The following is a 26,176-nucleotide window of genomic DNA, read 5'->3' as shown; positions in this document are numbered from 1 at the left end:
TGCACGTCCAGCCCTCCAGATTGATTCCTCCTCCATGCCCACAGCATTTCCGGAGAGATTCCTGAGGTGCAAAATCTAAACCCACACGCTGTACCTTGGCCACACGTGGTCTGTATATGGGCATCTCAGGCTCATTGCTCCCCACCTGCATTTGCAGCACAGCATGCCCCCCTGACCCTGGATGAGAAGGGGTCTTATGACTGTACCTCCATTGTTTTGCACCTGCTGTTCATTCTGCCTGATTTTTAATAAATCTTCCCAGCTGCTTTTGCTTTTCTCTGCTTTCATCACTCTGGGACACTTAATTCCCCTCTGCCTTTTGGGTTGTTCTGTGCTACCCCGATGCTTCCCTTTGCCACAACAGCTGGCGTGTTGCCTGATGGTTCTCTCTTTAGTCACCTGTCACCTCTGCCAGAGTCCTCACTAGACCAGGACACACCTTTCCTCTCTGGTGTCCAGCAGGAGTGCTGGCCACAGGGAGGAGGTAGTGTTGTTGGGTTGTTTTGGGGTTTTGATTTTTTTTATGTAGTAAAAATTACTTTTTTTGTTGTTAAGAATGATAGTTGCTTTCTTAACTTCTGAATTTATTAATTCACCAGAATTGTAATATCTCATTTTGCTACTTAAAACTAAAATCATCTCAATTTTTGTTTTGTATTGTTGTTGGTTTGAATCTTATCTGATATGTTTCTCCTCCTTGCATTGGTCACTGCAAGAGCATAGCTATATTAGCAACTCACTTTCAGCTACTGCAGGAGACATTGTGGTTTTCCAGTATGTTCCCAGGATATTTTTGACTTTTATTCTTCCTCTGCCATTATTTAATGAGTATTCCTTTTATATTTATCTGTTTTCAAAATTCTGAACACATACCTCTTCAATAAATACTCAATTTCTCCTTTGTGAATAAACATTAAAAAATCTCAGGTGATCATGTACAAATTGTATAAGCCTACTCCTACAAAGACAGTGTCATCCCTATGAATTAATATTTGTCTCACACAATTAAATGCATTATAATTTAACTTGCTATTTAGATAGTTTTGCTTTTCTAAATTAAATTGAGTTATGGTATTTAGATGCTTCTTCAAAGAGAATAACCACGGTCATCACTTTAAAATCTTGTCTAAAATCAGTGACAATAAAACACAGAAGCCCATCTGTCTCCAGATCTTTTCTCTTACCCCTTGACCACATTTCTCCACTCCAAGAGATCTGCGGTAATCATTAAATTGATTATCATTGATAATACTGATGTTCTAAAAATAGTTAGATTATATCCTGGCTCTTTTAAATGTTAACTAAATATCAGTAAATGCAAAGTCACTGTAATTGATTACCCCCAGAAACTTAGAAGTCAGTTGTTGAGCAGGATTCACACTTCCATGGATATAAATGTCATTGAGCAGCAGTTTGATCTTACAGAATGATCATTTCTTTGGACGTTTTTCACTTCCAAAATAGCTTTGAAATAACCATCGTGTACTTGTTATCACATCTGCACAGTGTCTCAGAATGTCCCTGTAGAACCAGGAGGACGGCTTTAGCTCTTGTTGCATTGTCTTTCTGTTGTTAAGCTATGACCGTTCTTCATCAGTTCAATCTATTCTGATGCTCGACCATTATCAGATGTATGATTTGCAAATATTTTCTCCCACACTGTGGATTGTCTTTTCACTTTCTTCCTAATGTCGTTTAACAGAGAAGTTTTTAATTTTGATGGAGTCTGCATTTTTTGGTTATTTTGCTTTTGTTAGCCTGTCTAAGAAACTAATAACTAAGATGACAAAGACTGACTGCTCTTGAACCTCACTAGTGAAATTTTCATTTGAGTTATACTTTGCACTTCAGGAATTTCTTTGGACTCATTTCTGTACTAATATTCTCTATTTTGGTGAGGCATTGTTCTCATACCCTTCTTTAGTTTTTTCCATGCAGTCTATCTTTTAGTTCCTTGAATTCATCTCAGATAACTGATCTATGTCTAGCAAGTGCACTGTCTCAGTTTCTGCAGGGACAGTTTCTATTGACTACTTTTTTCCTTGTTTACGGACTGTACTTTTGCATTTCTCTGTACATTGCATATTGTCGTTTGTTTAAAACTAGATGTTTAATAAATAATATTTCCATGTGGGAATCAAATTCTCCGCATTTTGGGCTGGGACTTTAGTTACTTTTCCAAACTTACATTGTGAAGTCGGTATTTATCCTGCATTGCCAGGGAAGTGTCTTCTCTGTTACCATGGTGCTCAGCTGATGACTGGACGGAGGTTTTATCAAATGGTTAGAAACTAAGTCCCTCATCTTTGCCAAGAGTCTGTGAGTACATGTTGGAATATCTCTTCCACACTCAGCCAGGCAGTTTACAACTAACTCTGGCTTAGCCTTGACTTTCCTTCTTACGCTGAACCTCAAGGTCAGCCAGAGGAGAGCGCTCAGGACCTTCTCAGGTCTGTCCTGGGCAGCTATATGACACGGTATCTAACTCCAGAACTATGGCAGAGCCTTGCAAAGCCCCAGTGGATCTTGTGTTCCTCTACTTTTCCTTGTAGCCTGGTGTTCGCACCAGTTTTCCTCCACACCTCAAGTGGCTGAGATCATAAACAGTTGCCCCTAGTTATTTTCTCAGAGATCCTCAGGGAGAAGGCCTTGTGCCCTGGATGAGCTCCAAGTCCTCTGGGAATGGGGTTTGGAAGGCACTCCACCCTGCCTGCCCCCTCCAGTGGCCTCAGGCCTGCTGCTTTCCTGCCTGATTGATTTGGGCTCCTACAGAGCTGGGGTCAGGGATGGGAACAGAACAGGTTTAAAACATCAGAGCTCACCGTTCTTTCCAAGATGCAGCCAATTTTTAAAAATAAATGCTCCCTAGATCTCTGTAAGCCTGTGGTTAATTTCCAGAGTTCTAAAAATGTTCATTCTGACAGTTTTTGCCAGTTTCTCTTTGCTTTTTCAGAGGGAATTTTTGGAGGTTCTTACTCTGTCATTTTCACTGATACGAAAATTTTATATTTTTCTTTACATTATAATTAGATATAGAGTTCAATGGTAGCTGAATTAATAAAGATTCAGTGAAAGCAGAATGCTGCTTTCTTTCCAGAAACTTCTCTGAACTTTTTGTCCTTCTGTTGTATTTTAGGACTATGATGATGGATATGGCACTGCTTATGATGAACAGAGTTATGATTCCTATGATAACAGCTATAGTGCCCCAACCCAAAGGTAAGTGTCACTCTTTCTGAACAGACTCCATAGCAGATGCTTGTGCTGTCCACATTTTATACCCTCTGGGAACAGGATGACGATTGGCCAGTGAGGATGATCTGACTTGGCCTTTGTTTTGTTTTAAGCGGAGAAACTCTGTCTGTCCTACCAACTAGCATGTATTACACTCAAATTTACTGTAGTGCTAAAGCAATGCGTCTTGGAAAATACAATTCGAAACTTTTATTTTCTCTAAAAATTTAGCTTAAGCATTCAGTACATTCTAAGGAAGAACAGTGTGTGCCAGGTCTGTGGCTCTCGAGTCCAGGAGCTCCAGAGTATCTTAGAAGCGTGTGACTTTCCTGCTTCATCAGCGCAGGGGATGGGAATGGCGGAAGTTTTGTTCAGTGTTCATAAATCATTTCTGCTTCTTAGCAACAGTGCTCTTGTTTTCTAACAACTTCAGATTCCATTTGTGAAAAATGAGTTAGTTCTGATTCGTTTTCTGAAGAAGTGTTCACTTAGAAATGAGTGTTATCAGGGGGGAACACAGCTTTAAAATCATGGCATAGTAGACTTTGATGTTCATTAGTATATGAAATCTGTGTGTTCTGTTCAGAATCTTTTCCTAAATCCTGAGAAGCCTCTTGCTTTATGCTTAAAACTCTAAGTGGAAGACAAAGATAGACATACACAAGCCAAAATGCTGGCTGTATCAAGCATAAATTTCAATAAATATGGACTCCATGGGTTTTTTGATGAAGCATAAATTCACTCCTGAAGTCATGTGGGGCAAGGCAAGCTTTAAGCAGATCGGCATTTGGGTCCTGAGGTGGGCAGAGATATACTTTCTTCTCATTTTGTTCATGCCAGGTTTTTCTCCAGTATAGTGTGTCACAAGTAAGTGGCCTTTAAGCTTTGACTCCCAGCTGGTCCTCTTTCCAGGAAGCCTCGTGCATGGTGTTTGTACCCGTGAAGGTCTGGGCACACCTGGAGTGACTCGCACACAGTAAACAGCAGACAAGACTCTTTCCCATCAGTGTCCGGCAGTTTTATGTTCCCATTATATAGATGAAGAAAAGCGCAGAGCATAAGTTTAAGTAATTAGTCAAGAATCATACATGGAGTACAACCCTTTACTCACACGTCTCGTTTAATCTGAATGGCAGCACAGGAGTTAACACGTCTGTCATATGGATGATGAAACCGAGGTTCAGAGAAGTAAATAGCTAATGCAGAGTGTGAAGCAGACTTGGAGAGCTTGAAGTCTGCCCGTATTAAACTGTGATAACATAGTAATATGATTGATCACAGGCGTTCATTCCTGTGGTCATTTATTCAGCCAGTATGTATTAAATGTCCACTACATGTTTTAAATGTAGGCACTGTGCTCAATGTTGGATTACAAAGATTATTGAGACAGAGACCCTCTCCTTGGAAAGTTCACAGGCTAGAATTAAATATAAATATTTAAAAGGAATGTAAAATGGTAACCACATGAGAGTTTGAGAGAAAATAGTGCTAAGACAATGCTGGAGTCTGATTGGGAACACAGGGGGCATTTCACTGAGAAAGTGAAGGGCTAGTAGGAGTCATGAAGGTACAGACACCAGAGGACATTGCCCAAAGCCAGGCACAGAGCGTGTTGTCTGGGCTCCATGGTGTGATGCACAGGAGAGAAGAGGTGGGAGAGGGGTGGCCGTGTCCTCCCAGGTTTGGGGTGCAGGCTCCAGACCATCAGCAGCACTAGGGAGCCGCCGACGAGGTGCTGGCTAGGGAGTGGTGTGTTCACACTTGGGTTTGGAGAATTAACCAAAAGGCCGTGTAGAGGCCAGGTTAGCAGATGGTGAGCCTGGAGGCAGAGACCAGTTAGATGGCACCTTATATATTATAAGCCCTTTAAACATCAAGGAACACTCACTTAAAAGGAACATCTTACCGATAGCCCAGCCACCTTCTTGGTCATGATCTTTTCAGCGCTACAACTCATCTTACTTGAAGGACTGCAGAGAACTGTGTGAGAATTGCACGTTCTGGAAAATGCAGAAATCGCTGTTGGTCAGGTACTCTGAATATTCATTTAATCCTCATAACCTATGAAATAGGCATCAGTCCTTTTAAAGAAAGAAGACTGGTTTATAAAAATTAGGTAAACTTGCCTAAGATCATGCATCTTACAAGCTAAGGGGCTTGACTTTGCACCTCGGTCTGTCTGTCTTCCTCTTCAGCAATTACTGTAAATCATGATGAAGCAGCTACATTACGGAATAGGATGAAGAAGTGTTTCCAGGAGCTGTGTTAGTTTGCTAGAGTTACCATAACAAAATGCCACAGACTGTTTTAAACAACAGATCCTTATTTTCTCAGGGCCACAGAGGCTGGAAGTCTAAGCTCAGGGTGTTGGCAGATCTGGCCTCTTCTGAGGCTCCCTCCTTGACTTGCGGCTGGCACTGCTGTGCTGGTCCTCACACGATGTCTTCTCTGTGGGCACATGCCCCTGCTGCCTCCTTGTACCCAGATTTCCTCTCTACAGTGACACCAGTCAGATTGACCGAGGGCCCATGGAAGGCCTCCTTCGACTTCATCACCTCTTTAAAGGTCCTGTGTCTAAACACACATTATAGGTACTGGGGTGGGGCTTCGATTTATGATTCTGGGTGGACAGGTCAGTTGATAATATGCACATATCGTAACATTGGCTTAAGTACAACACTGTATGTCTCAGAATTAGAAATCTAGTCTGAGCCAGTTAGAGCAAATTTTGAAATCATCCCCCAAATCAAGTAGTGGGTACTGACCTGTAAATTGCCATCATTCTCACTGTCGGTACTGAACGTTGGCCGTGTGCTTGGTGTACTCTGTGGGCTTCACAGAGACTCTCTCTGCTCAGTGTGCCCTGAAATATTGCAGAATTCAAGTCTAAGCATGTCATTCCCTGCATGCAGGTTCAGAGAGGTTAACTCACCTGTCTTAACTCACAGGGCTGAGCAGTGGTAGATCCACATTGGCCCCATGCATTCTGTTTTGTACTCTGCTCCATCATCTTTCAACTTGCTTTTTGTCATGGTTTTGATTTCAGTTGCTTAAACTGATTCATGTTCATATTTCCCGTCACTCAGTCATAGGTCCACCAGGCTCCTCTGTCCATGGGATTATCCCAGCAAGAATACTGGAGTGGGGTGCAATTTCCTCCTCCAGGGGATCTTCCTGACCCAGGGATCGAAGATTGAACCCAGGTCTGCTGTGTCTCCCACACTGGCAGGAGGATTCTTCATTTTCATCAGACCTAAGAATTTCATTTATCTTCATGCTAATGTTGCAGGCTAAAACTAGATATCTACACTTCATGTGCTGTAATCATTTTATCACACTTTTGTTGCAGGAAAAAAGTTTCCCTCAGGAGGTTTACAAATTAGGAATTTTCTCTTATCAATTTTCAAATACCTTGTATAAAAATTAGAGTACAAATAAGAGTCCCTACAGAGTTCTAAAAAATTCAGCATGGTTCAGCTGTGTTTCCCATCAGTGTTTGTAATGGCCTCGTACTGCAGTGTAAAACAAGCGTTGTTTACCTGACTTCACACGCTTAATGAGCAACAAGCTGTCACCTATCTGTGAAGAGAAATATGAACTGTTCTTTACAATATTGGAATTATTCTAATATACATCAGCACAAAAATAGTTACTGAGTCATTCCTATGGGCTCACAGCTCTGGAGTAGCTGTGAGGAGTAAAGGAGCAGATGATAAATGGCCTCAGAGCTCAACCTGCACCTGCCCTGGCATGACCAGAGCCTTCTCAACTAAGTGGGATTAGTTTTCATTTGATGTCTTATTTATGATTCTAACAACAGTCACAATTTTACAGCATGATGACTGTAGTTAATATAGTATTGAGTTTGGGGAATTTGCTAAGAGAGTAAATTTCAGGTGCTCTCATCACACAGACCAAAAGGTAACTACGTTAGGAGATCTGTTAGTTATCTTGACTGTATTCAAATTTCAGAATATTTTAGTCTGTGTTTCTGAATATTTGTAAATTCTCTAAGAAATATTTGATTCCTCTAATTATCAATTATTAAAAAAGTAGAACAAAAAGGGTTTCCAAAAAGTGCTAATAACCCCCTGAGCCTAAGTGGATGACTGCGTAGTAACAGTTTTATTTTCTGGCAGGTTTAATGTTGACATACTAATTTCCCATAGTAGTTTGTGGTTTGATTGTATTTTCAAGTACTTATTTCATTTCATCCTCCACAATCTCTGTGATTTTCCTGAAAATGCTTAGAAATACTGAAAGAAGAAATTAGAAATAAGAGCTGCTAGTTTGGGAGAATCTATTAAGTCTAGCACTCAGCTGTCTATATCCTTTAAATGCATTACCTCCAGTTTTCACAATGGCCCTACCTGCTGAGTTTTTCCACGTATAGAAGTTGAAGATGTGATGTTTAGCAACTTTCCCAAGAATGCACTCCTGAAGAGTACTTAAGCTTAGGTTTTTGTCTATCTCTGAAAACCATTATCCAGCTAAGAAAAAATTTTAGAATACAAAATTATTGACTTGTTTTTATGACAAAACAACACCTAAGCGCTTTTATCCAAATAGGCAGAGTAATGGAGGCTGTCAGGAAGCTCCACGTACTCTAGCTGTGTTTTCAGACGCCAGTTGCAAGAAGAGCAATGAGCCAGAAGTTAATGCCGCTGTCTGCCCTGCTCTCTAGTTTGCCATTGCTTCTCTTGCTTCTCTTGGCAGCTTTAGCATTATATGTGCAATAATGTCGTCTCAGGAGCTGACTTGAGAGGTGTGAATATAATTTGCGATTTTCACCTTGGAAATGATGACCTATTGTTCAACTTAGGATGTAGCATTTCAACATCAGTAAAATCACTGTCTATTGGAAGATAGCGCTGTGTTGTTTCAGGGTTGGTTGTTTTGGACTTTTAAAAACAGTAATGGTTTGGCCTGGATTAACCACACCTTGCAGAATTTTTGTGAAATATGCTTTCACCTAGCCCAGGGTTTTAACTGCTTGCTGCACGAGCGCTGAAAGAATCTCTTTAGCACACAAACTAAGCAGTGTAGCGATGGACAACAAACTTCTCACACAGTAATGTGTGGACATTGACCAAGTGACAGACACACCAGCCCAGTTTATACAGTAAAGCTGTAAATATATTCTCAGTCAAGGACCCTACGGTAAGAAAAAGGAGGGAAGGTTATAGTGAAAATGAAGCTACAACCTAAAAGGGAAAAGGAACAGTCTAAGGGCAAAGTTTTAACATGTACTAGTATCGCTGTTAATTATGTGCGTTGACCTCTAATGCAGTATTGGTTGTCTCAGGGTGAATGTGTTTGTGAACCCACGCATGTATCCCCTCTGATCTTAATTTTAACTTTAAAAGTTAGATATTCTCACCCCCTTTTCTTGAGAAAATTGAGACACAAGGAGAGGTTTAGTAAGTGGCCCGAGTCACTTGCTTAGTGACAATGCTGATCTCAGTCCATTTTCTTTCTGTCATAGTGTTTCTCAAAGAAGCACACTTACCACTGGTGTTTCACAGCATGCTTTCAGGTGGCACATGGGCAGACGCTTTTAGCTTTAATGATTAGATTTTAGTTATTGGCAAAGTAGAATTGCTATATCAACCACATGATTTTATGAACAGTATTGCTAAAAATTATAGTAAACTTACTTAAGTTAAAATAAAACCTATAATACAGAGAATAATATTAAGTCACTCACAGGATGAGTGGCAGACGTAGATGGCAGACATCCTGAAAGTGGTCCATGAAGGGCTGATGCTGGGCAGATACTGCCCATAGCACTTTTTTTTTTTCAAGATTCGTTAACACATTTTCAAGGAGTACTTATCAAGTATTAGCTAGTACATTAAATGCTCTCATGTCTATCATTTTATTTAATTCCCAAGAACATCTGTAAGATTGTTAGTTTTACAAAGGACACTAATGTTCTTAGAACTTGAGCTTGACCAAAGTCACAAAACTATGAATAGCAGTCAGGCCTCATATCCAGTTCTCTTTAAGATCAAGCGCACATTCTTTTGCTTAACCTGAAAGCAACTAAGGAAAAAAAAAGTCCCTACGTATGTAGAAAATGCCAGAACTGTGAAGTGGCCGCGTGGAGTCCTCGCACGTGAGCTCCACGGCAGCGTGGAAGCAGCGGCAGGGCACAGGCGCGCCAATGGCAGTAAGTCAAGTGCCGCCGTCAGTGCAGTCTTTCACGTTCTCGAGAACACGTGAGATTTATCACCGAGGGCTGTGGGATAATGGTGGTGTGTGAAAACAGAGTCCACCGGGGAGATGTACTACATCATTTGGATTTAGCACTGCCATCTGCTTAATAGCATCGAGAAGACGACAGCGGTGCTTATGATCAACCACTCAGAGCAGTGACAGATGCTGCTGGGCGGGAACGTGCCCGGGAAGAAGTTTCCTCACCACAATGCAGATTCTAAACAGCGGGTTTGTTGATTATCATGCCACCAGCTTTACATCTTCACTACCAGATTTTAAGGTCTGTAGATAAAGATCTACTTGGTGAATCTCCTATATTTTCTTTCCCCATGTTTCATATGTTCTTAAAATGGGTTTTATTAGTTTTAGAATAATTTTTCTAACAAATTGTGTCTTCTTTTTAATGAAAGAAGATGATAACCCTTTTTGTATTTCTTGACTCTTAAAATGAGACACATGGTTTTGTTAAACAGACTGGAGGGCTCTGAAACCACTCAGACCTTGATTTGAATCCACTTTGTCACTTCCTCAGCTGTAGGTTTATGGCCAAGCTACTTCTTCAAGTCTTCATTTTTCATTTGTAAAATGATGGTAAGAATATTTGACTTGTGAGATTGTGATTAAATGAGATAGCAAAAGCAGTATACAGAGCAGAAGTTTAGTAAACTTGCAAAGATGACATGTACTAGGAGCTGTTCTCAGCACTTTTCAGCCTTATAAGTAGGTTATTACTGTTACCCCATTTCATAGATGAGGAAATTCAGGCCCAGAGATTATAGAACTTCCCTGTGGTTGTTTCAGAGTGAGTGCTAGGCTGGCACTGAGCCCTCCGCTGCACTGTCTCTGGGTGACTTGTCCTCATCAGTTTAGTTGTCTGATCTAGAAGCTTGTGCAGCCTTTTCCTGAGGAGAACTGCAGTCAATGAAATCTCAACAAAGAAACAAAATCATCTATCCCATTTTGATTCCCCATTTGTGAAACAAAAACTTATGGACAGCCTCATGTAATTTAGCTAGTCTAGAGTCCTAAGATGTTTGGAAGCATAGGCTTGAGGTCACAGCTTGAAGTTGCTTGTGAAGAATGATTTACAGTAGAGAACGTCAGTGCGTGAATTTTTCAGAATCTAGTCAAACCTCATTTACTGGGCTTACAGCTTTAGAAGCAGAAGTAATTCACACACCATGCGGGTGTGATTAAATGAGATAGCATTTTTTCCCTTTTATTTGACATCATGAAGGGATGTGTTCTGGAATTATGAGTGTCCGTCGGATCCTTCCAAGTGTTTGTAACCTTTGACTCAGTGTTTACACAATAAGTGCCTAAACTTAGTGTATAGCAAGTGGTGGCTCAGATGGTAAAGAATATGTCTGCAATGCAGGAGACTCAGGTTCGATCCTTGGGTCAGGAAGATTCCCCTGGGTAGGGAATGCCAGCCCACTCCAGTATTCTTGCCTGGCTAATTACATGGACAGAGGAGCCTGGTGGGCTACAGTCCCTGGGGTCACAAGAGTTGGATAGGTCTAACATTTAACACAATGTAACACTTAACACAATGTAACACTTAACACAGTGTAAATATATTTAACTATTTAAAAAGAATAAGCAGTTTCTGGCAAAGTTCAGGGAAAGAAATACATTTTAGCTATAGGAAAAAAGGTATGCATGTCAACTTGGCCAAAGTAATGTAGATAAACCAGCACCTCAGTTGAGGCAGAATCGAGATTTATTTAGTGGGAGTGAAGGGGAGGAGTCTGTCACAGCTCTGCAGCTCTCTGACAGTGAAGCTGGGGTCACGTCACGCCCCTGTGCTTCAGCTTGCTCATCTGCATGACGGACGTGATGGTTGCAGTGACCACCTCTGAGGCTGTTGTCATGTCAAATGAGTTGATACACGGAAAGCACCTGGCGCTTTGTGAATGGTCTCACTAGCTATTATTAAAATTCTATAATTTTTAATCTAAAAGCCATACGGCTAAGTGTCTACAACTCTTTGGGGTGGGGGGCATCTATTTGTGGTTCTCCAGGACAGTGATTGCCCATTGGATTATGTGAAGTTTATGATCAAGGAAAATGTGATTACCAAGGGGGATGGAAAGCATGTATGGCAAATTGAAAAACAAGGGGATTTGAAGGGGGATGTATGCAGCCTTGGCAGTTTGTAATCCTACCAAGTATGGTTAGTGCCAGCAATTAATTTTTAAATAGTATAGTTTGAAGGATTAATACAGGACTTTCCCATCTATTAGCAGCCATTGCATTAAGAGGACCTCTCTTGATCTGGCCCTGATTTTTCTCTAATCTCATGTCAAGTCACCCACTCACCCAATCTAACCTTGTATTGAATTTTTCAGTCATGATTCATTTATAATTTGCTCAGTCACAGATGAAATAGATCTCAAAGCATACATTATGTGAATAAACTTAATTTTGTCAAATTCTTCATGGCTCCTTCAGTAATTTTCTTTACTTACAGTGTTTAAAGACATTGTGGTTATTTGGCATGTTTCTATAAAAATTGCCTGTCGTGTTTTTAGACTTTTCCGCAATGGTGCAAACAGGATAATTTCCTTTTCTTTACATTTTAGTCTTTGCCAGATGGGTTGCCTCAGAGCAGAGGTTCCTTGACTGAGTTGTTACTTTATCTAGCAGGCTTTCTTGATAAACTCTCTGCCTCTGACATCCCCTTTTGCATTCACAGAGTACTCAGCCAGCCTTGTGTGTTTCTGGAATATGGCATGCTTGCCTCTGGTCACCACTCATACCTGCTGGATTTGAGAATCTCTCTCCTGTTTATACAGAGAGGCCCTTGGTGGCAGAAACCCTTTTCTATTTGTCCTTTAATCCGCAGTACCTAGTGTAGTACCAACCAGGAAAGGGACCTCTATGGGTTTTTCATTTCAGTTGGTAACATTTAAGAATTGCACATCTGTTCTACAAGTACCTTTATTGGAAACACGGTAAGAAGTCTGGTACCTCTGAATGTCTAATGTGGAACTGCAGGTAGCCTTCCCTCAACTTGGGCTAAATGGAAGAGTCCTTTATACAGCCTTTAAAAAAAGAGATTCCCAAGCCAATCTCTCGTTTCTTATTTTTAATCTGAGTTTTGAGATAGCACAGCTATCTGAAACTTTTAAAATACAGCTAATTTTTATGAGCAGCCGAGGCTGAAAACTGCTTTTCTTGTCTAGTGAGCACTATGAGAATAAGATATTATATGTTCAGAGCTTTTCAGAGTGCCTTGCAGATACTTGCTAAGTAAATATTTATTTCCTAAAGAAATAAATTACTAGCGTGTCTTTCATGCATTCATTCAGCAAACCACTAAAGAGTACCTACTCTGCCAGCAACTGTCCCAGGTGCTCGGTAAGCAGCAGTGAACAAAAAGGGGTAAGGAGGGTGCCCAGTAGAGTTCAGGTCCTAGTGGTGGTCACGTTTAGCTAGTGGCCTTCCTGTTTAGCTTCTTTGAGAAGATGATTTAAGACTTGAAGGAGGTAAAAGTTTGCCTAAGGATGTATCTGTGGGAACACAGTGATCTGTGCAAAAATCCTCAAATAAAAGAAGGAGTGTGTCTTATGTATTTGGAAATCCTTAAAGTTACAGTTTTCTTCCATTCATATTTAAATTTCAAGTTCTCCTAATAGAAAACTTGAGATTTCCCTTTAGAATAAGATATCTTTGAAGTTTGGAACAAAATGTTTTGCTTTTCAAGAATGTGTTGTAAGAACTTTTTCCTATTTAAAATTAATCCCAGTATGATTAAAGGAGCTTGCAGACTTAAAATTATGAAGTTACAGGAGAAGACTGTGGTCTGTACACCCTTATATCTTGACCTGTAACAACTTTGGTAGAAAATCAATACAGCGACCAACAGCCTGACAGAGGTAGAGAAATGTCCTTTATAAATGTAAATCTTACTTATCTCACTCTGTTTTTTCCCCTAAACATCCAGCATTCAATTATGAATAAAAATTATACAATAAGAAAATACAACCCAGAGTCAAGAGACAAAATAGTCAAGAGAAACAGAGAGCCCAGATATTACAATTGTCAGTCAGTGTCTTAAAATTGATACATTCCATATGCTAAATGATATTGTGTGAAATGTGGACAGTATGTATGAACAGATAGGATAGGAATGTAGCCAATGAAAACTCTTAAAAAGAGCCAAATGGAAATGCTAGAATTGAAAATTACAATGTCAGGGATGAATAATTATTTCAGTGGGCTTATTAACAGATTGTACACTACAGAGGAAATAGTAAGAGAACTTGAAGACAACTTATAAAAAAGTATTCAAACATGAAAAGAGAAAGATGAAGAGTAGAAGGAACATTGGGTATGAAATCTGCAAGATGATGTAAAACAGGCTAATGTTATCAGAATTGCAGAATGAGATGAGAGAAAGTATGAGGTAGAAGAAGTACTTGAAGAAATAATGACAAACATTTCTAAAATTAACAAAAAATACCATCACACAGATCTGCAAAGTGCAGAGAAACCCTCAGCAGGATAAATATGAATATAAACACATCAAGGTGTAATGTATACCAGTTGCTAAAAAACAGAGAAAAGATTGAGAACAACTAAAGGAAAAGGACATAAATATAATCAGAATATATGATCTTTTACATCAGGTATTCTGAAGTTAGCATTATGTTTTTGAGGTTCATCCACATTATAGCTTTGATCAGTATTTCTTTCCTTTTTATTACTGAATGGTTTTCCATTTATGATTCTACCGTGTCTTGTTTATGCATTAACTGGGTGACAGATACGGGGTTTGTTTTCACTCCTTGGCATTATGAATAATGCTGCATTGAACATTTATGTGCAGATCTTTGTGCAGACTTGTATTTTAGCTTCCTTTAGACATTTAGGAGTAGAATTGCTGGGTCAAATATTAATTATATGTTTAACTTTTTAAGAAACTGCCAAAGTGTTTTTCAAAGTACTTGTACATTAATTCCTACCAGTGGTGTATAAGGAGTCTTAAGGATAATTTTAACCAAAATGTTCAAGACCTCTGTACTGACAACTATTAATAAAATATTGTTTTACAGAAAGTAATGAAGAGCCCAATAGCACTTATCTTCCTTTAAGTTAGGAAATTGCAGAGAACTGTTCAAATAGATGGAAACTATTAGTTGTTATTGGTATTTTTGGTGGATTTGTTGTCATTAAAGGTACATTCCTCACTCTAGCAAATAAGCAGAAATAGCTTGTGTAACATCAGTAAGACTCTAGGAAAAATACTGTTCATTCAGAAGGAACCTCTACTGCCGGGGACCAGCCCCGGCTGAACCAGGGTATTCGAAGGAGAGACGGCGTAGGCGAAGATCAGGAAACAATTGCTTAATTAAATGTTAATTAAGGATATAAAGAGTAATAGAATGAGGATAGCTCAGTAAAGTTCAGTGGAGAAAAGAGGCTGAAATAAGGATAGCTCAGTGAGGAAATTCAGTGGAGAAAAGAGGCTGAATAATTCAGCCAGAAGGTAAGAGAAAGAACGACATGGTGAGACCAAGTTTCGGTGAACAAGGCCCGTACTTTATTTTCCAAAGTAGTTTTTATACCTTAAGTTATGCATAGAGGATAATGGGGGAAGGGGTAGAGTCAGGCAGCAAGCCAGGCTTTCTTCCTGCAAACTTATCATATGCAAAAGCTTAGGTGATTTGCATCATCTTCTGGCCCAGAGGCCTGTTAACATTTTAAGACCTTTTCTTCAGAAAACTTATTTTTCTCTAAAGGTGATTGGTCAGGAGCCACCCTCCAAAAGCATTAGATAAAGTTGCATTCCTACAGCGCAAAGGTGTGGTGGGCTATAACAAGAAAAAGAATTAACTCAAGGGTCCCAGGTTAAAGCTACTATTTACACCAATTATATTAATCAATACACTGCCAGGGACACAGCAGGTAAGGGATATGGAAACTTAGCAGCAAACATTGGCCCAACAAGTGAAAATCCCTTCACCAATACAATTTCTAATCAATCTTTTAACTACTCAAAAGAATCTGTGTTTAGACAGTTTAGAACATCTCCTGCCTCTCACAGTTGGGAGGCTCTGAACAATCACATGTGGCCGGAAAACCTATTCAGGCAGGCTAGAGGATTTCCAAAGGAGTTTGTAGGTTAAACACTGTCACGACACCCAGGAATTATTAACTGGAGCTGTAAGCTAACTTTTTTCAGAGAGGTAGTGGGGGACAGCCCCCCGTAAAGTCAGAGGTGTAGGTGAAAGCACAAAGCAGAAAGTAGGCAGACTCTGGTTTTGGGGGTAGATTGCTCGAGAATTTCCAGGGAGACTCCTGAGGCTTGATCCCGCCTTTGCGTATGCCAAGCCTCCTTCCTCATGACCTTTGCCAGAGGCGGAGTTCCTCACGCTGGCTACCGGCAGTGATAGAATTCCAGTTGAGCTATTCCAGATCCTGAAAGATGATGCTGTGGAAAGTGCTGCACTCAATATGCAATATGCCGGCTCCCGGCACTCTACCTCAATAGTACTCATAACAGCTGTCCTTGAATAAGAGCTAAGTTTATGTATGTAACACACGATCTTCTTTGAACCTCACAGCAATCTTATGAAAGATTTATTTTAAAAACTATTTTATAGATAAAATTGAGTTAACGTTGCCCAAGCTTACACCTTGGTGGCTCAGTGGTAAAGAATCTGCCTGTAATGGTAGGAGATGCGGGTTTGATCCCTGGGTCAGAAAGATCCCCTTGAGGAAGAAATGACAACCCACTCCAGTATTCTTGCCTGGGAAATGTCATAGACAGGGAAGCCTGGTGGTCTACAGTCCAGGGGATCACAAAGAATCGGACACAACTGAGCACACACAAGCTTACACACACAGTAAACGCTGGAGCCTAGATTCTGATAATGTGTGTGACTGCACAGCCCTGTTCTTAAGTGTTAATTCTGTACTGTCTTCCAAAATGATGATGTTAAGACAGGAAGCCTGCTGATAAGTGACTGTGAGTGTGTAAGGCAGGTTTAGCCTGGTGTACACATGGAGCACCAGCATCAGTGCGTGTCTCTGTGAAACTCACTCCCTGAGTGTCCTGAGGCCTCCGTGCAGGCGTGCCTCGAGTGTGTGGGAGGAGGAGAGAGGCACAGTGAGCTGAAGAGACGCTCATGAACAAAACTCTTATCTTTTACTCTTTTGTTTTTCTTGGAATATAATCAGAATTCATCGTTTCTAAAAGATTACATAGAACCATCTGCAGTCTTTTAAGAAACTTTTGATAGGAGTAGCGTAGACTGCTGCAGATGGAGAAGAGTACTGACCGTGCTGTTGAAATAAGCATGAGCGGATATCCTTGCAGCAGAGAAAAATAGAGACACGTGGTGCCCCTCACGTCAGGATGCTTGCACCGTATTGTAGGACTGGGATAAGCTCTGAATCAACCCCACATTCCACTGAATCAGGTTTATTCTCTCACATAAGAATGGATGTTAGCAGCTTCCGACCCCTGGGACCGCTCTGTGGAGTCTCTGAGCAGCCAGGTGCTCCTTTGTTTGCCGCATCCTCCTCGCCCTTGCCCTGTGCCCTTACGCTCAGCTTGCTCTCAGGGCAGCAGTCATAGTCCAGCTGCCAGGCTGGGCTTCAGGCAGGGAGAAAGAAGAGGAGGAAGGCCCTGCAACCTGGGCAGGTCCGCCTGCTCTTAGGAAGTCCCTGGAAGCTTCACTCCCGGAAGTACACTCCTGTCTCATCAGTATCCTCCCTGTAGAAGTGGTCGAGAAATGGAGATTAATGGCTGGGTGCGTTACCACTAGCATCTCACCCTCAGTCTCACAGGGCATCTTCTGCTAAGGAGGACGGGGAGAGTGTACACTGAATAGGCAACAGCTGCCCACTGGCTCTTCCCTTTTAACCTGAGTGTTAGTTTTTTTTATTTTTATTTTTTTGATTTGTTTTCCTTTTCCTGAAATGTTATATACCTATAGCGAAGGGCATAAATTCACACCTGTCAAAAGCGTCCAGTTGAGTGACTGTTTTTCAGTGTACACACCATGTAAGCAGGAGATGGATTCCAGCACCCAGGCAAGAAGTTTTCCAGCTGCTGCTTTTCAACTGTGGGTGTCTTAGGTCATCATCTCTTTCTGGCTCCCTGAACGGCGCTGTCTTTTGAAAAAGTGCCCAAACATACTTCCACTGTGCTGTGAGTGTGGTGACTGGTCGTCCGATTAGATGGTGGAGAGAGGCCCCTGGGAGCCAGGGGAACTAGACTTGCACCCTGCCCCCCTGCCCGCACGGTGGCCACACGGCTTTAGAGCAGTGCTCCGTGTCTGAGTCACCACTGCTGTCACCAGGGCAAAACTGCATGTTGTTGTTCTCCTTTCTGTCTGGCTCTTCTCGTAAGTGTCGGTTTAGACCTTCCTCCTTCCAGGAGGCACTCCCAGGTACCCCAGGACTGGGCCAGGTGCCCCACCCTGAGTCCATCAGAACTCTGGGCTTCTGGGAATCACAGTCCTCCACCGGCCTAGTTACAGTTGCCTGCCTTGCGCACTAGACCAGACGTGTTTTATCACAAAGTCCGGAACTTGTTCACTGTTGCATCCTGGTGCCCAGCACATGGTAGGTGTTCCAGAAATATCTGTGGAACAGATGCTGGGAACAGGTGACATCTGAGCTTCAGAAATTCCTATCAAGAGCACCTTTCTCAAGAGAGAACGTAACAAGTGAGAGTCTCTCTCTTACATGGTGGGAAAATGTTGTTTTTAACCTAAATTTATAAAATAGAGATCCAGATTGCGAGTTTGTTTTAAATATGAGAGAAAATTTGTGCAGAATGCATGGCTCCTAATCGGTGTTGGCTAATGTATGGTGGATGCTGTTTGATAGTATCTATCATTAGTGTTAGATCTCGTTTGCATGTCTCTGCCCAGTAGCCTGTACCCGATCCTAGTAGTTGACGTGTGTGTGCGCGTGTGCATGCGTGCATGTACTCTGTCACGCAGTAGTGTCTGACTTTGCGACCCCATGGACTGTAGCTCTGCCAGGCTTCTCTGTCCATGGAATTCTCCAGGCAAGGACACTGGAGTGGGTTGCCATTTCCTCCTCCAGGGGATCTTCCCGACCCAGGGATCAAAACCGTGTCTTTTGCATCTCTTGTGTTGGCAGGTGGGTTCTTTACTGCTCTGCCACCTGGGAAGCCATAGTAGTTGACATAGGTCCTTAAAATTAGGTTTACCAGTAACCCCTGAGGCGTGTGCTTCCTTCCTTCCTGCCCTGTGTGATCTGCCTTCCTGAGCCGTCTGTCACAGGAGGAGGTGCTCTCGAGCTCTGTGGGAAGCAGAGCCAGAGAGAAAGAATTCTGAGAGTCTTGTGAGAGATGAAGGTTAACATGGAACTTTCTGTCAGGCCTGTTCGAGGGTGTTACTGTGACAGGTTAGTCAGACTGTATTACTGGAAGTCTTTCAAAGTGGAGAGGGAATCATTCTCTGAGATCATTAAGACAATTTAGCCTGAAGCCCAGAGGATGGACCGCGTGATTTCTCAAGGCCAACTTCTTGCCTTTGATCGGTCAAGTACGAGTAAGTTCCTGCACTTTACAGTGAGGTCAGATTGAGAAGTTTTTCACACTAGAGGTGGAGGATTGCTGTAAGTGGCAAACCTTTTGTTTCTGATTCTCTGACAGACCTACATTAACATTTAAAATCTTTTTGTTTGACAAAGTAATTGTTTCATCTGAAATGAGGCTTGGCAAACTTCGTTACAACAATACGGTTAAGGCTGATCACTGCTCTTTATTTGGTTTAGAGGAAGTGTCCAGCCAGTGAGAAGGGCTTTGTGTGTGAGCTCACTGCATCGTGGCCCCCCTGTCGCCCTGTCAGAGGACACCGCTGGGGCCCTCACCCTGAGCGGCAAATGCCATCCGTTCATTCCTGCCAGTGCTCCTGTTGAGCACCTCTTGTGTTTCAGACACTGGTAGAAGCTACCCCTCAAAAAGATGATGCTTCCTGTTGAAGATCACACCACTTCCCAATGGAAAAACAGGTTCAGAACTAAGTGCAGCCTTACTCCACAGCCTGAGCTCTGTCTGCTTGCATGTGTCCCTGGAGAGATCACGTGGCGTCTCTGGATTTTGAGTACCTTTCACACTACGAGGACGGCAGACTTATGTCTCCTGTTCAGACCACTCCCCCAGCCTCTTGATTTCTCTTTCCAGCTGCTCTGGGAGGTCCGAGAGGCCTATGCAACCTAGCCTGTCCCAGGCCAAACTCCTGACGGCTCCCTGCCCAGAGCTCCTTCTGCTTCCACTTCCCCGTCTCAGGTGATGGCAAACTTCATTATGGGGACGTTTCTCCCTGGAGCCATCTTACTCAGGATAAAAACAAGAAACCAAGCCTCTCCGTGGTCTGCATGACCCCCATCTGCCTTCCTGGGTCTCTCTGCTCTCGCTATACTGCCCTCCTGTTTCGTTGGACCAGAGTGCACCTCTGTGGGACCCAGGCTGCATCCCCTCAGGGGGCGTCCACTCTGTGTGACTAGCTGTGTCACATCTCCTGCCCTGTCACACAGCAGACCTGCGAACTGACCACCAAATCCAGCAGGTTAAAGTTCATTGGTCCCCTTGCCAAGGGATGAAAATGTAACAACAGTAGTGGGACGATTGCAATGTGCTGCAAAGGAGGGTCAGCATGTAACTAGAGGACGGGAGTGAAACTGGAGAGGGGAAGCCATAGTCAGGGGATGGAGTACATGAAACTGACGCAAGGCGGGGTAGAGGGGTTATTGATATGACAGGAACTAAGATGTGACCTGGGAGCTGATGGCCAAAGGAGAGTAGAGGCAAGATCAGTGGACAAGAGTGGTCCAGGGAGTCAGCAGACCACCGTATTTGAAGGATTATCTGCCTGCGTACAGAAAACAGCAAGACTTAGGACAGAGATGCCATTGAGAGATTGAAAGCTGAGTGTTTGTGCAGAGGAGTGGAGTGTAATGGGCTACAGGTGGCAATGCGGGGGCAGTTGGTGAAGAGAATACTCACCTTCCTGTTGTCCCAGGGGCACATGGGCCATGGGGGATAAGGGAGAGGAGAGGGCCACTGAAGGAGAGGTGGCATTAGAGGAGAATTGAGTTTCATTGAGCAAGAAGGCAAGGGAGCGTCTAAAGAGGAGGTGGAGGATGCGCGATGAGCCGTGACTTCCGGAGGGCACAGAGAGAATTGGGACGGAGATGGGGACAGACGGGGACGGGCGGAGCTCTACAAGTGCTGGAGATAAAGAGTAACTAGTGATCTAGAGTTCCCTGAGCTGCAATGACCAGCCGAGGGCCTGATGACATGAGTCCCAGCGACTTTTTGGTCAAAATTCGTGTAGAGGCTTGACGAGATAGACACCAGATAGATTCATGTCAGGAGTTCCTTCTTAGTCCCATTCATGGAGACAGGGTGGTCTGGGAGCTCGCTTTTGTCCTCCTTTTGAACGCCTGTCCGTGCCCTGGGGCACGTGGGCTTGGTCCCAGTGCTGCCATTTGCTCTGTGACCCCTGTGTTTACTCCCAGTGCTGGGCCTGTTTCTTGACTCTGGTTGATGGATCGAGAACCTCCGGGAAAGCCAGGAATTACGCTGAGCCTTTGGACTTCCCTCTACCCCTGATGCAGGGTGGGACATGGAGGACAGAGCAGGCCTGGGAGGCGGCCCTGGTGCCGGGAGAGGAGCTTGCTCTGGACCACCTGAGGGAGGGACTCCTATTGACACCTTCTGATGGAGAAAAGGCATAGTCAACCTACCGTGTTTTCTTGCTTCTTATTAATGCTGTAAGTTGTATTCATAAATGAAGAAATTTTTAGAGTCTTCCCCCTTTGCCTTATGTTGGGTTTTTAGTTTATCCTTGGGAAATAGGACACGTCTTGGGTTAATAGACATTGGAGGTGCACGAAATGAAATGCTGCAAAAGCAATTCAGATGGAACTGACAGGTACGAGAATGGGGCTCAGCTGCTCCCAGCTTCTTGGCTTGATGACAGTCTTGAAATAAATAATCAGAAACTGAGTGAAATGATAAAATATGTCAGTTTAAAGTTTCCAGTTGTCAAAACTAAGATTGTCTTATCACCAAACCATCGCCTGACCAAATTATGTTTCCTTTTATCCTTCCGTTCATTGGGAAACATTCTTCACCCTGTTTTTTTTGTTTTTTTTTTTTTATGCTGATCTGTGTGAGAGCACTTCCAGGTGGATTTCCAGTCCACCCCGATGCTCATTAATGCTCACTTCATTTAATCAAGGGGACTTTGTTTAGTCAGAAGGCAGTTGTTTTTCTCCTGTTTATTGGTCTCAGTACCTGTCACTGACAGTTCCAAGTTAAACAGTGGACCTGTCTCAGTAAAGGGAATTCTATTCAGTTTTATGAAGAGGTCACTCTCATTGTTTTCTGTGCAGCAAAGATGAGATAATAAAGAACATTGCAACTTTGTCTAAGGAGCCATTATATTGTAACTTCTGACATTTGGAAAGAAGACTGAGGTTCACTCAGTCTTCTTTAATTTAGTGCCGAGTTTCTAAGAAACAGTAGCCGATTTATTTTCAACAAAATGAGAAATTATGTTGACTGCTGTGTCCAGATGCTGTACGTGAGGCACTGAGAACGTTAGGGCTTCCCAGGGTCTGGGGGGCATCTAGCGTGGTGAGATTTGGCAGGCAGAGGGGCACTTGGACTCAGCAGGCAGGTGGACAACTGCCCCAAGACTGTCCGTGCTGGGAGGCCTGGGTTTAGACTCAGGAGTCTTGACCCGTGTTGGACAGTGGCATTTTATCAAAAGTATCCCTTCTGAATGTCTGTCTACAAGGTGAGGAAAGTGTTCTTCTTTAATAGCATTCTCATATTTAAAACTGTTGAACTTTAAGGGGTAGGGAGGCCATATATTTTTGTTGTTGCTTGTTTTTGCTAGACTTTTTCCTTCTTGACTATGCATGTCTCTCTGTTCCTCACTCAGCTAGCCCCTCTTCTCTTCTTGCCGTAAATGTACGTATACCAGGATGGAAAACTAGGGCTCCAAGGGAGAGGAGGCACTGGAGAGCAGAGAGTACTGAGGCGGTTGCAGTTCGCCATGGCCCACTGGCAGCGGGCTTCCTGCAGACCCTGAGACAGCATGCGGTCCCTTGGGACGCGTGCAGGTGGACAGAGGGCTCGGGTTGTGAAGGAAAGGCACACTTAGTCTTGCACCTATTCTTCCATTTGCAAGTAGTGTGACCTTGGACAGGCAGTGTAACCTTTTTGAGTTGCAGCTTCTACAAGTGGCATTTGGGCTAACGACTGGGTAGGAGGTGCTTGGGAGCAAAGGACAAGAGGAACCGTTCTGGCAGAGGAGGGCAGAGGCGAAGACCTGTCCCCATAGGCATGACACAAGCCTGTAGCTCCCACCCCCATCCCCTCTCACAGGGCTCGCCATCCTGTGCTGTCTTAGAAGGTTGATGGTTAGTCTCCAGTGAAGTTCATCTGGGCTTGTGAAACGAAACGTAGGAGAACCAGGTGTGGACTTAACTGGATATGTCCCCTTTCTGCTGTCTGTGTGATGTTAGGCTGGCGCCCCAGCTGTTCTGCTCTACAGCATCCTTACCTGTAAAATGGGCATGACAGCTCTGTCACGTCCAGGGTAGGCAACGGCTGCTTGGGGGTCTTGGGGCTGGCACAGATATTATTCACTCCGTGCTTCCTTGGCAGAGAAGGCAATGGCACCCCACTCCAGTATTCTTGCCTGGAAAATCCCATGGACGGAGGAACCTGTTGGGCTGAAGTCCATGGGGTCACTGAGAGTCGGGCACGACTGAGCGACTTCACTTTCACTTCTCACTTTCATGCATTAGAGAAGGACATAGCAACCCACTCCAGTGTTCTTGCCTGGAGAATCCCAGAGACGGGGAGCCTGGTGGGCTGCCGTCTATGGGGTCGCACAGAGTTGGACGCGACTTAGCAGCAGCTTCCTTGGGTGCTAAGCAGCTCAGCTGGATCGTTTTCCATTCTGATTAGAACTTCTTTGCTTGATTGCATCAAGTTGGAATAATGAGAGTGTTTATTCCAGGACAATCCAAGATAACAAATTCAGGGTGATTGTTTCCCTACAAAATTATGAGAACTGGGAAAGGGGAAGCCAGGGAGAGTGGTAGAAGCCCTTCCTCAGACAGCCAGAGTAGTGTGAGAAACTGACTGTGTGGGCCATAGTCCCGTCATCCAGATTTCCCCAGAGTCGTTCCTGTAAAGGTTACACCTAGATCACACATGTTGTGTATGTGAGTGGCCTGTTTTGCATCATCTACAAAATGGCCTTGATGACAGATCACTCCCTCCCTGGGTCTCAGGGACATCATGCGTCAGAATACAGGACAGCTGCGCACGTGCCTCCGTCCCCACAGGCTTGGCCAGGGCGGGCGACTGGACCCAGGGGCCTTTCCCACCCACCACACACAGCCCCTGCTGAGCGGCCACCCCTGATGGTAATGGTGTGGTGCTAGAGGGTTAAACATGTCACCCCATAGCCGTGTTGCTTTATTGTAAAGCCTAGTGCCTGGGCCTCGCACAGAATCGAGGTGTCTGGTCTGTAGGGCTGTGCCTTCTGTGAACTCAGTGTCGGTAGGAAAGAAGCCGTGGCTGCGCTTCCTCCTGCACACACATCCCCCCCACCCCACCCTGATCCCTTGCACGATCCCAGCCTGGGTCCACTGCATACGCGTACCCTCTCAGACCACGATTCCTCCCAGAAGAGACTGCGTACTCCTCAGGTGCTGTCAGCACTCTCCACACGGACAGGCTGATCGTGGTGGTTCAGTGTCAGACATGGTTGTTGTGAATTCAAGTCAGAGACCACAGGAGGGGCCGATGATAGTCCTAATAAGATCGCTCTTCTCCGTGGGAACTCTGTTCAGCTTTCAGCCCTGCTTTTAGTAGTTATCTTTAAGTTTTAGATACTTCATCAAGTATGATTTAAACTCACAGCCACATCAGTTTGTCCTAACTGTGTTTTTGTCTCTCTCTGCTTGTGTGTTTTGTTTCATGCAGCGGTGCTGATTACTATGATTATGGACATGGACTCAGTGAAGAAACGTATGATTCCTATGGTGAGTAAATGGCGGAGTGGAGCCATAAATAGAAAGGTCATAGAAATACCTTAAAGCACTTAACTGGGGAGACTCATACAGACAGAATTTTAGACCACTGCTGCCTCTCAGTTCATCTGTGCTTATCCAGCTATTTTCAGAAGCTCTCTAAGGTTTAAACTTAATATTTAAAGGGGACTAAAGACTTGCAGAAAATTGCAGGCATTGATTCTGAACTTAAGATTTTCTGTTTGGGTTGATTGCAATGTGCTGATTTTCTCACTTACTTGAATAGTTTGCCAAACTACAGACACTTGATAGAATGACTCTCTCTGAAGTGTCTTTGCTTCCTGAGAGTAAAGAAAAGTGAAGCAGTTGAGACTACAGCTCTCAACTGCTGTAGTGGTGATTCCACCACAGCCATCTTTATATTTTAATTTATTCCCAATCTCAGTTCCTCTAAAAACATTACAGTGGGAGTCATTCGTTAAAGGCTGCAGAAGCGCTGGGCCAGGGAGGAGATGGATGGCTGTCTCAGGCTTACAGAGAGACAGTGAAACCCCACTGAGTCCAGTGGGAGCTGCCCAAGGTGCTGGGGAATCCACATCCAGAGTCTCAATATGCAGAAGGACGACAGGTTTAATTAAAAGAATTGGCTGCAGCAACTTAATGATACTGAGAACCTCCTTTGCTGCCGGGCGCAGAGATCAGAGAACACGAAGCTTCAATCAGTTGCAAAGCTCTGATGAATGCCTCATGCCCAGTGCAAGTGAATCAGGATTCTCGTTAATGGATGTTATGACATTTCTCTGAACATAACTGAAAAACCATTTTCCAGTGTTCCTTTTGAAGTGCATTTTGTTATATCACCTGCCCCAAGCCTTGATGACCGCACCTTGGATTTTTTTTGTTGTTATTCGTAACAAACACTTAAGAGACATACCTTGGTTTGTTGAATGCTGTCTACTTAAATTGATGCAAGTTAGCTTGAGGGAATGATGTTGATTGCATGTTTGTATCAAAGAAGAGGTCATTTTAAGCAGTTTTCCTCACAGCTTTTTAAAATTGGTCTCCGTGGACACATGGCTTTTAAATCACTGTGTGCTGCAGCATAGATATTAACTGTTTGTTGTCAAAGACCTTCAAGTGACTCACTGACAGCCCTGAGCTGGAGTGAACCAGGGTCCTCTGTTGGAAATCCATCATTTCGTGTGGATTTAGTATGAGGATGAGTGCAATTTGACGTTATGTCATGAGATTATTTCCTATCCAGGAAGTATTTTGGAAACAGAAATCTCCACCCAGTACAGCTTTCCTTCCTTCTTTACATGAAGGACCCGTGAAGAACAAAGCCACATTTCCCAAACTGCCCATTGCCATTTTGCACTCCAGTATTTTTCTCCTTTTGCCTTCACAGATTTTTATCTGTGTTTTCTTTGTCTTTGAAGAAGAAATCCCAAGTGACCCTTTTCCCATGCATAAATGTCTTCACATTTAGCAAGAGGCAGCTCAATTTGCTGCTGGAGTTTGTGAACTTTTATTAAATGAGTGACCAAAAGGAAGTTCTTGCAAACTTGGCTGTCATTTAAGATACAAGGATCATGTCTTCCCAGGCTGGTAGGTTTTACTAGTGAGATGAACATCTTCCATTGTGTTTGTAATTGTTTAAAAGTTAATTCTC

At 43.2% G+C, this 26,176-nt stretch overlaps 1 protein-coding gene across 5 annotated transcripts in view; it reads left to right on the top strand.

The window, feature by feature from the left end:
* KHDRBS3 (KH RNA binding domain containing, signal transduction associated 3) overlaps positions 1-26,176 on the top strand; it is a 152,203-nt gene that overhangs the window by 116,889 nt on the left and 9,138 nt on the right. For all 5 annotated transcript variants that reach the window (XR_009740737.1, XM_061438533.1, XM_061438532.1 and 2 more), the window contains 2 exons: positions 3,137-3,219; positions 24,458-24,516. Coding sequence is in view for 4 of the 5 variants with exons in the window: in XM_061438533.1 (XP_061294517.1) it covers positions 3,137-3,219; positions 24,458-24,516 (142 nt within the window). In the remaining variant the exon portion in view is untranslated. The remainder of the gene's footprint in view (positions 1-3,136; positions 3,220-24,457; positions 24,517-26,176) is intronic.

The sequence above is a fragment of the Bos javanicus genome, chromosome 14 (genome assembly GCF_032452875.1).
Source record: "Bos javanicus breed banteng chromosome 14, ARS-OSU_banteng_1.0, whole genome shotgun sequence".
Taxonomy (NCBI): Eukaryota; Metazoa; Chordata; class Mammalia; order Artiodactyla; family Bovidae; genus Bos; species Bos javanicus.
The sequence above is the reverse complement of the archived record's forward strand: the minus strand, read 5'-3'. Positions and strand labels throughout refer to the sequence as shown.